At 34.1% G+C, this 11,722-nt stretch overlaps 2 protein-coding genes across 5 annotated transcripts in view; one reads left to right on the forward strand and one right to left on the reverse strand.

Moving 5' to 3' along the window:
- Positions 1-1,640, reverse strand: part of LOC116030062 (peroxisomal acyl-coenzyme A oxidase 1-like) — a 7,090-nt gene extending 5,450 nt beyond the window's left edge. Inside the window, exons 1-4 of the mRNA XM_031272170.1 lie at positions 1,235-1,640; positions 682-790; positions 519-580; positions 119-328 (exon numbers count right to left, since the gene is read on the reverse strand). Of these exons, the coding sequence (XP_031128030.1) occupies positions 119-328; positions 519-580; positions 682-790; positions 1,235-1,372 (519 nt within the window). The 5' untranslated portion in view covers positions 1,373-1,640. The remainder of the gene's footprint in view (positions 1-118; positions 329-518; positions 581-681; positions 791-1,234) is intronic.
- An 8,059-nt stretch (positions 1,641-9,699) lies between these two features.
- The window catches only part of LOC116029205, a 15,561-nt gene continuing 13,538 nt past the window's right edge, over positions 9,700-11,722 (forward strand). For 3 of the 4 annotated variants that reach the window (XM_031271111.1, XM_031271114.1, XM_031271113.1), the window contains exon 1: positions 9,700-10,043. The gene's annotated coding sequence lies outside the window, so the exon portion shown is untranslated. The remainder of the gene's footprint in view (positions 10,044-11,722) is intronic. The other variant, XM_031271112.1, reaches the window with a different exon arrangement.

Below are 11,722 nucleotides of genomic sequence, written 5' to 3' on the forward strand. Positions count from 1 at the left end.
ATATATATATATATATATATATATATATATATATATATATATATATATATATATATATATATTTCACATATCTATCACCCTCTTATCATTGACCATATTAATCCTTCAGTCCTCCCACCTTGCTTGAAGTCAATGTAGGACTGTGAATAACAAATTCATCAGTTCGGGGATCAAAAGTGGCAGTGGTTTCAAGGCCTTGCACGTTGGATCCATGACCAAGCTCAGTTTGTGCATAGCAGCCAATAATTTGCATTTTGTAGGCCAATGGTAACCACTTCTTTTGCTGCTCTTCAGTGCCCGATCCTTTTATGGCAGGTACAAACATACCCTACACAAAAGACAATTAAGTTAATATTCAAAAGAGGCAAGAACTTTACAGAACAATACATAAACATATCAGTACAATGAAAAGCAAAAGTCGGCAAAAGAGGCTATTGAATGTGAACATATATAAACCAAATAAAAAATCTTTACACAACAATACATGGAAAGGAAATTATAACAGTGAAAAGGGTTACCCAATGAAGGTCAGTATACGCAGGCTCATCCATATAGAACCTAAACTTCCGTGCCTCTTCCTCTGCAAATGCAATCAAACAAAAACACCATCAAACATGAAATTCAACAACCTAAAGCAAATTCAGTATATCAGAAGAATAAGAACATAAACACAAAACCTACCGGTAAGACGAAGTTCATTGATTAGTTTCCAGGCATGATTCACCTTCCTCAGTGCATTCTTAAACAATTCCTTCCTTGGCATCATAGTCCTGCCCTCCTTACTAAGAGCCTAATCTCCCATACAAATTTAACAATAATTACACACATTAAAACAATAGGAAAAAGCATACTCCTTAACTTTTACTAAGCTGACTTTTCTTGCCTAATCAACTACAGTATTACAGAAAGCCTAATCTCCCATACAAATTTAACAATAATTACACACATTTTAACAATAGCAAAAAACACTCCTTAACTTTTACTAAGCTGACTTTTCTTGCCTAATCAACTACAGTATTACAGAAAGTACAACATCATACATAAACAATTGTATAGTACAGTACAACATTACAAGGACTACCTAAACTAATAAACAAAAAGTGGTCACTTTTCTTGTTATCATAAAATACCCAAGTTTTGCATCAAAGGGAATTTAAAGAATATTGCCACCATTTTCCAGAATAAATAAATTCCAACAACATAAACAGAAAAAGGGAAAAGGGGGAAATTTTACAGGATCGCTGGCAACGAGCTTGGAGATACGGTCATGGAGTTGAAATTCAGAGAGAGAGCCGGCCCAAGCGATCTTCATTGCATCGACGTCAAACTCAGCCTTCCTCCTCTCGCCGGCCAAGAAGTCAACGGATGCCATTCTTTTGTGTCTTTCTCTACTGCTCACAAACAAAACCCAGAGCTCTGATTTGAGAGTAATACAAAGAACTCTCCAGTTTATCCCTTAAAAATGAGACGCGAAAAGGAATGGCCACAGCCTTGAAGCCTTTGTAGGTGAGTGGTCTGTGGCAATGTGGGACGGTGGGCGTTCGACGAAATTTAGGAGTGAAATGTCGTTTGTGTTTTCCCAGCAGTCCCACGATTAACTCGTGCTTCTTTTTTATTTCAACTCAGTCCGTGTCGGTTCATTCTTTTGCCGATGAAATCAGGATAAGCACAGAAAGGGAGCAAAATATATATCGTAGACATTCACCTAAGGCTGTAAACGTGTCTTCGTGTCCAGCTCGATAAATAATAAATAGATTCGAACCCGAGCTATAAAATTGAAACTCGAGCTCGACTCGATTATGACTTGAGTCGACTTAAATTCGACTCGAACTCGAAATTGACCAAGTTTTGACCGAGCGACTTGCGAGCCGCTTAGCACATTTACACACATATATATATGGCTCACAGACGGCTCAACGAGTCACGAGCATAAAATATTTACGCTCAAGCTTGGCTCAATTGTGAAACTAGTCAGCTCAAGCTTGACTCGAGCTCGAAATTAGCCAAGCTCAAGTTGCGTTTTGACCGAGTAGCTCGGTCATTTACATTCCTAAGTTTCACCGCACTGTGAACTTGATTCACACTATATATTTATAGTTGTATTTTAATTGATTGTATTTATGAATAAATTAAATATACATAATATATTAATTATAACATTTTAACTTATGATATATTAAGGGTGTGTTTGGTTCGCACATGGGAATCGGAATCATAATGGATATTAAGGGTGTGTTTGGAAACCCGGAAAATGACTTCCGGAAGTCATTTTCCGGGTTTCTAGTGTTTGGTAAGTGATGTAAAATGGAAGTCAACTGAAAATGACCCTATGGTCAATGGGAAATTCACCCCATTTCTCGTAAAATGACTTCCCCTTTTTGTTGGGGGAAGTTATTTTACATCCTCGTTCAGCCTTCCTTCACAGCAACACGCCTCCACCAACACCAAACTCCATCAACAAATCAAGATCTTCATCTTGTTCCCCATCAACAAATACAGATTTGCCATGTTTCTCTACCAACAAACTCACTTCTTTGAATTTTTTTTTAGAAGAGAATAACTTCTTTGAATTTTTGTTCCCCCAAATCCAACAGATCTAACAATACATAACTATATGAACCGGAGAATTTCTTCTCAGTGATTTCCGCATCGAAAACCAAAGCCCCAGGGGCTATGGTTTCCAATGCGGAAACCAGAGCCCCAGAGGCTATGGTTTCCAATGCGGAAACCAGTTCAAGAACTGGTTGGTTTCCGCATCGGTACTTCCGCACAGATGCGGAAACCAGAACTGGTAATCCTGTACAAATATATATATGTTTGTGATGTAATTTTGATTTGTATGCTCTTGGAGGTTGTCTGATTAGTGTGAATTATTTGTAAACAAAACAAAAAAAAGATATTTTTTTTTTGGTTTTTTCTTGTTTTTTATAAATTAAAAATAGTGTTAGTTTATATTTTATATTTTAAATAAAATAATAAAAATATATAATTATACATTTCTACTCATTTTCCGGAAAATGAACCAAACACACAAAGACAGTTTTCCAAAGTGCAACCAAACACTGGAAATGAACTCATTTTTCGGAAAATAACTCATTTTCCAGAAAACATTTTCCAGAAGTCATTTTCCTGCTTTCCAAACACACCATAAATATTTAGTAATGGTAATGGGTTTTGGAGAAAGTATTTATGTTTGGTAGTAAGGTGAAATAGGAATGATTATTGATAGTTAGGGAAGATGAGGAAAAAGGGAATGGATTTTGCAATTAATGAGATAATAAAAACACATAGTAGTGTTTAAAAAATCTTTCAACCAAACAATAACAATGATTTTAATATTCATTCCTGATAGCTAAACCTATCAACCAAACACACACACTAAGTATTAATTGTACTGCATATCTATAACAAGTTTATAATGTGCATGATAAACCTTAAACTAGGATATAATAATTACTAAAAATGTGACAAAGTGTGTAGAACATGATTTTTGCTATCGCCTATTGTACATGGTCTTTCTAGTGCAAGTTACTTCTCATGTATGCTTTGTGTTATAGTAGAGTATAGTTTACCCACTACATACATTCATGTGGCAGTTACAATTTTCCCTCATTATAAAAATAAATAAATAAATTATCTTTACCAAAATTTTTTACCAAAATCTTTATCATTTGACGTGACAATAAAATTTTATTTATTTTGTAATATATTACTTTGTAGTTACTATAAATTGACTGGTCACAATGATGAATAAGTCTGGTTAAAAAAAATGAACACACGCTATATTGAGTCTAAAACAAAAGTCCGCTATTTGCCCATTTGCACCTCAATGTGCACACTAGATAGGACATTTATGTTATATAATTCAAACTACATTAAAACGGAATTTGTATATGTAATAATGCAAACTTACATCCATTTTTCAAGTGGGACAGATGATCTTCTAAATCTTCCCAATTCGAATAGATACACTTTGATAATCGGTTTCACATTTATCTATTATCCATTTCGTGCGTATAATATATTCATTAAACCTCTAATTTATGAGAACATGAATCCACTTTAAACCGACTCAGTCCAGAGGTGGACTCCAATGAAAATTATATCACAAGGTGACAACTTTAAATGTGATAATTTGTTCAACAATCACATCCCGCGTTAAAATAACAAAATAATAATAATAATAATAATAATAACAACAATAATAATAATAATAATAATAATAATAATAAACATACGTGAGATAATGATAAATTTAGTAAAAAAAATTGATACATGTAAGTATGTAACTTGATAATGAAAGAATAAAGAAAAAAAAAAGTCAAATAGACCATTGAACTTTAATCGAAAGTGCAATTAGGCCATTGAACTATAAAAAAAATGCAATTAAACACTTAAACTTGTCATTTTGGTGTATCTAAATCCAATAGCCGGTTATCCACATGGAATAACCGGTCATTAGGATTATGACAACATTTTCGATAATAATTACGACAAATAAAAATTTTGGCGACCCTACAAAATAAAAAATAAAAAACAGGTGGCCTTCTCTACCAGAGAATACAACCGGCTGACCGTCTTCTCCGGTGAAGACACTAGAGAAGATGACAGGCTGGTCGTCCAGACCTAGTCGTTTTCTCGGGTGGAGAAGGTCATCGGAAGCTTCTTCTTTTTTCTTTTTCTTTTTTTAATAATGGTGAATAGTGGTTAGCGGCAGTCAACAATGGTCAACGCAATAATTTTACCATAACCTATTGGTTACTGGTAAATCGATCTTATTTATCTCTTTTTGACAAGTTTAAGTGTTTAATTGCACTTTTAAAAGTTCAATGACCTAATTGCACTTTTGAATAAAGTTTAATGGTCTATTTGATCATTTTTCTGATAATAAATAATCTAAATTAAAAACTCTATTATAACGAGTGGAACAAATATGATTTTAGGGTAGCTTGTCTTGATTTGTTGTTAAATTATATGTATATGTAGAGAGTGACATGATGACAATCACATATAGTTAAATTGGAACGGTATAGTCAATGGAATAACTCAAAGAAAAAGTATATGCAGGCTCCCAAACAAACATTTTGTCGATTAGAACTATTTTTTACCCAAAATTTGTTCCGGTGCTTTTTATATTTATTAATTAAGTATTGTTTATTCATTAAAGTATTCATTCGGGTTATTTCATGAGTAGTTTTGTTTAGCACTAAAACAAAAACAAAACAATTATGGGCGTGTTTGGTTCACAATTGGGAATTGGAATCGGAATGAGAATCAAATATAATGGAGTCATGGGACCTCGAGACCCATTTTATTGGATAAGTCTAAACCCAAATATAGTTGGTGAAGGAAAAATGTTGACCCAAATCTTGTCGGTACAAGAAGGCGTGGTGGCCCATAAAGGCATAAGAGGGGGGGGGGGACAATGTGGAACGTGTACGTGTGTGGGTGGTCATTGGCGACATGACAGGCAAGCAATGCCAAGCAGAGTACGAGGTTGTGCAACGCAAGGCAAGGCCGGAGATGGTGGGGGGCGACGCAGTCATTGGTGTGCTAGAGCCAGTGGAGGCAACTGTTGACTCGTTGTGCTTCAGTAGGTTGAAAAAGTAATAGCTATGAACAGATACTAAATTGTAAAAAAGTTAGTAGTGCTCAATATATATATATATATATATATATATATATATATATATATATATAATTTGGTTAACTATTATTTATACTTAAACTTTGTAAAATTATGTTTTATATTTGTAGTGTTGTTATTGTATTGTTTTTGTATATTTTCTCATAAATTTATTATTACATGTATTGATGTAAATGGTAATGCTTTTTTTTAGAGCAAATTGCCATTTTGGTCTACTGAGTATAGGGGTCCTATTAATTTTGGTCCACGACTTTCAAAAGTGTTAATTGCATACCACGACTTTAAAATTTGTATCAATTTTGGTCACTCCGGCGAAATTGCCGGCCAAATGTCGCCGGATTCTCTTAATCTCTCCGATCAGGCTTAATTGTAGGGGCAAAAATGTACTTTCCATCCCTAAACCCAAAATAACCCAACCCAAACCCAACGACTTTCATCGGAGAACGGCGACGGGCGGTCCGTCCACTCCGACAAAACGCTGTCGTAGTTCAATTTCAGGAGCAAACCGGCCGATTTCGCCTTCGGATTGCCGAATTCCTCTCTGGATGCACTTTGAGCTGAAGAAGATGAACACTCTTTGTCGTTAACCCTAAATTCAGCCGACTTTTCAACTTTCTTTTTCTTCTTCTTCTTCTCCGTCGCCAGCGGCGGAGATTTCTCGGCTTTCGGGGTGATGTCGGCGACGTTAATGCTGGCGACCGGAAATCTCCACCAATCTCCATTATCGGCCTGTTTTATGGCCTTAAATCCCATCCCAATCGGAAATCCATAACATGCGCTCATCCATTCCGCCTCCCGCACCGAATTGTTGCCCTCGCTGATTTTCCCCATGATGCTATCGATCCCTCCCTCTTCAATTCCCTCATCCAAAATCGATTCCGACTCAAAATCCTCCTCAAATTCATCGCAATCCTCGAATCTCACCCGCGAATTCGAGTCGATTTCCCTAGGGCTTCCGCAGCCGGCGAGCAGTTTGCACAAAAGTGTTTCAGCTCAACACTTACATTGCCGACCGGAGGTGTGAGAACCGCCGCCTTCCGCCGCCGCCCAAAACCTCTGTTCAGCTCAAGAAGTGCTCTGCTACGAAGCGCAGTCTCTGTAAACATGCATGTTTCTTCTCCTTCCAAGATTCCTCCTCCTCGCCGGATGTTCGCAAGTCTCCTCTCGCCTTTCCCTCGGAGTGGACGGACCGCCCGTCGCCGTTCTCCGATGAAAGTCCGTGCTCCGACGCTGCCGGAATTGATGTCCAAGTATGTTTCACCCTCCGGCGGCGTTGGGTTATTTTGGGTTTAGGGATGGAAAGTACATTTTTGCCCCTACAATTAAGCCTGATCGGAGAGATTAAGAGAATCCGGCGACATTTGGCCGGCAATTTCGCCGGAGTGACCAAAATTAATACAAATTTTAAAGTCGTGGTATGCAATTAACACTTTTGAAAGTCGTGGACCAAAATTAATAGGACCCCTATACTCAGTAGACCAAAATGGCAATTTGCTCTATTTTTTATTTATAATTTTAAGGATTTAAACTTTAGCTAAAAAAACTGTGGTTAATCGATTAACTATGAAAAAAACAAACTTTAATTTGGTTAATTTAGTAGTAAAAAGTTTGATTCACGATTAAAATTTTAAAATTTTAGTTAATTCAATTCGGTTAATTGAATGCGCATCCCTAGTTGTTGTGTATCCAATTTTTAGTTTTTTTACCACCATTATTGCTACTTGGTTTGATGTCAAGTCAACAAAATATACTGTTACGTATAATATGAAAAAACAATACTTTGCTCAACAAGGGGTGGTGGCGCAGTTGGCTAGCGCGTAGGTCTCATAGCTTCTGAGTTATCCTGAGGTCGAGAGTTCGAGCCTCTCTCACCCCAAATAATTTTTGTTCAACCCAAATTCTGACCTATTTGAACAATACAGTGCGTATACAAATTGGAGCTTTATCTATACGAGTATACGACTATACACTTAATATGAAATCAAATCATTAAATTTATTATATTATTTTATTTCGAATGCAATAAATGTTCACGATTTATGTTAAGAATGTATAAGTTCCAACACTATCAAAATTGATGCTAACAACAACAACAATTTTAGTCTTTTAGAGCTTAACTTTTATTAATTAGTGTCAATGAGGTTGTAGTCTAATGGTACAAAGTAATTATCTCAAATGAGAGGTCATGAGTTTGAACATAGTGGAGCAATATGAGTACTAAAAAAATAACTCTTAAAAAATTATGATTGTTAAAATATTACGAATTTTTAAAAGTTCATGCATTATAGAATCTTCCTAAATTTGATATGTTTTTTTTTGTTTCTAATGAGATTTCATTAACTCAAATCCTTTTTTTTAAGCGTTTTAATATAATTTATCTCAATTTAGTTTTTTTTTTTTTTGGAAAAGATCTCAATTTACTTAATTTGGTAAAAAAAATTAAAAGTGTTTATTATATTTGAATGAAATATTTAATGTCATAATGATCATTATATCAAATATGGTTAAATTATTATTATTATTATGAAGATTTCCTAATTTTGTTAAACATCTCATACCATGATGTGGAATGATAAGTCCAAATATTTTGTCGAATAAATTTATACCTCAATTGTTAAAGGACAAATTTACGGTGTTGAATTGCATTAGTACATTCTGCATAAAGTACAATTATGTAAAAATATGATATTACTCTTTTCATTTATATTTTTACTAAATATATAAATATATTAAATATATAGTAAATCGTTACGACATTATTTATATATTTACAAATACTTGGTAACAAATTAATTATTGATAATTGTTGTGAAAATTTTCCAAATATCAACATTTCTAGTATGTTTCAAGTGTTATATTTGACAAATATTTATTATACAATTATTTTATTAACAATTAAGAAAGACACTCAATGAAAATGCTTAGACATACACTAGTTTAACTAACTTTACGAGACAATTGATAAATAAATTGTTGTGTTGTTGTGAATGTTTTTGGACTTACAAAAATACTATTGATTCTGTTACAAGGTAGTAACATGGGGATCAAACCTGTGACATCTCACTTGGAAGGGTCACAGCTATGTCGCTTGACCACAAGGCATTTGGCTAATTAATAAAGTGTACTTGGTAAGAAAATGTAAAATGAAAATTAACTAATATTTATTAATTGATAATATTGTTTCTATATTTACGTATCAATACTATTGATAAAAGTAAAAATTATCGCCTTAAACTTTATAGCACAAACTAATATTATTAATTAATTGGTAAAAAAAAAAAGAATAACGTTTTATTGGTAACACAACTTTATATACCAAATTATGAGAATAATTAAACCATTACAACTGTGTGAGTAATAGAAACAAACTCTGCGTAATTTAATAAGAAAAAAATACTTTAATAATTAATTATTTACACCAATAATAATAATTCGAATACTTAACTATATGTCTATATCTATACTACTATTAATGAAAATAAGATCATCCTTTGTGAAATTCCCGTCCAAACAATAGTAAAAAGATAAAATGAAAAACTGATATTATTAATTGATTGAAAATATAAAAAGGTCATTATTTAAATATATAATAAACAATTTATCCGTGCATTGTACGAATAATTGGACAATTATTTGCTATAATTCAAACAAGGAAAACATCAAAAAACATAATCGATCAAACTAATTTCATATTATATAATATTCGAAGTTATAATTTATATAATTGTATATTTATCTAACCATTTTTAAAATATTATAATAAATTCATTCGTAGCAGGAGCGAAAATATTAGTATAAACAAGTAATACATTAGCACCTGTGACAATTAGAGAGTAAATTTGAAAGGGTACGATTTGCAAGCATAGGTAACTCTCCATGTATTGCCCAAACATGGGACAACCAACCATAGTGACTTCCACTCTCAATAACCAATGTCATCAAACCACGTCAAAAGATTCCTTCCCGATCTACCCTCCCTCATTTCCACATATTTACTAAAATACCCCAACAGTGTCTATGTTCTCTCTTCAATTCTATCGGTTCACGCAATTCTCTCTCCAGACCTGAAACAGAACTCACACTCACCGGTCTTTTCTACTCTCTCTCTCTCTCTCTATCAGCACTGTGTATCTGTATCTATATTTGTCTCTCATTCTGCTCTTTCTTCGTCTTCTTGAATTTTCTGCTGCGAAGTTTTGAGCTTTAGTTTACGACGCCGTTACGTTCTCTGGTTGGCTGGTGGAGCTGGGTTAGGGTTTATCAACAATTCCGAACAAGCCCTATACGGCGTTGTTATGAAGCATCGTGTTGCCGTACCGTTGGGCTTGAGTTGATCAACGGTTACGATTTCGTCTCCGGATGGAGGGAGGTAGCGTCTCTAGACTTACTTCTTCTGGTACCCTTCATTTCCTCTTTTCTATTGAGCCTTTGCTTAAATTCACTGTAAATCATTTTGTGGTTGCGAATGCCTTTGTTTTTTTTGGTGTGGTGGTGGTAGTAGTTGATTTTTTTTTTTCTTGTGCTTAGTTCATTTTTCCATTTGGTTTTTGCTGAAGTGATGTGTCGATTTTGCCGAAGTGGTATGTGTGGTGGTGGAAATGAAGAGAAGTTAGTGAAAGTTAGGACTTTCTTGAACTTACTGCTGATATGTTTGCAAAAGTGTATCTTTTTAAGTTGCTGGTGGGAGACAGTGTGTGGTCTTTGAATTTTGAAAATGGAGTAAGTTGGGAATGGATTTAAAAAAGAAATTTCTTAGGGTTAGGTTTGGTTTTTGGTATTACATGTGCTATTAAGATTGTGGGTGTAATTTATTCTGCCCAGTATGATTTCACTTGATGTTGTCAAAGGAAGGCTATTTACATGAAATTTAATCTGTTTTGTGGAAATGTTTTGTCCTGGATTTGTGTTTATTGCTGGATATTAATGTTGCTGCCTTAAATGATGAGTAAAGATGTGTTATTGGATTTGTGAACATATCTCAGTTTGGAGATTGAACAGAATAGGACACTGTAAACTAAGATTCCTTTATGTACAGAGCTCTGAGTTTGATCATTTATTACATTGAGCAATGAAAATATAATGGCAATGGTCATATAAACCTTTGAACATTTGGAGATAATGCAATTTGGCCCCAAAGGAAAAAGCTTTATAGAAACATATGAACTTGTAAAAATAATGCAATTGTACTCTTTTCAGATGTTGGAATGAGATTATGAATTTATTGAGTATGCAAACTAACTCAATCAAAGATGCCAACTTAAGTGAATGTCTTAGAGTGGTGGCAACTGCTTCACATTCTCTCTATTTTGCAATGTACCCACAAGTATATGTTTTATTTCAAATCTGCCCACACTCAACTTTCTGTATGAAAAGGGTGAATATTGGGACTGTTGGCCACCTAAATTCGGTATTCTTTTTTGCATGTGCCTTGTAACCCACACAGTAATTACTTCACCACCATGCCACTATTCTTATTTTGGTAAATAATCCACTAACTCATAAGTATATTTATATTAATTCCACAAATTTTACCGGTTTTGACTTAACAAGTGATATGAGTCATCTTCACCTTTATATATTAATTTTTTTGATTAGTATCTTTATACTAATTTCTAGAGCATACACGTGGGATTATTTAATATCCCACATCTTTATGTTATCCATAATGACCTTGTAAATTTAATTTTATAAAAGGAAATTCACGACTAAGAAAATCGTTAAGCCTCATAGTTCTTAGTAAATACTGATTTTTTTCCCGTTCAAATCTTATAGCTCCAATGAACATCTTCAATATGAATGCCATTATAGTTCAAATCATTTATTTTAGAGGTTGTTTTTGTTTTGTAATGAATAGAGTTTCTTATTTTTTATTTAGGGAAAATTGCATTTTTGGTCTCAATTATTTTCCATTTTTAAATGTGATCTCTCAATTTTTGCTCAAGTTCTCAATAGTGGGGGTGGGGGTGTGAGAAAGAGGATTTGGTGATTTTGGTAGTGATGGTGGTGCTGTGATGACAGTGGATTTGAGCTCTAGGTGGTGGTGGTGGAAAAGATGGAGGCGGGGGGGGGGGGGGG

This window comes from Ipomoea triloba, chromosome 9 (genome assembly GCF_003576645.1).
Source record: "Ipomoea triloba cultivar NCNSP0323 chromosome 9, ASM357664v1".
Lineage (NCBI taxonomy): Eukaryota > Viridiplantae > Streptophyta > Magnoliopsida > Solanales > Convolvulaceae > Ipomoea > Ipomoea triloba.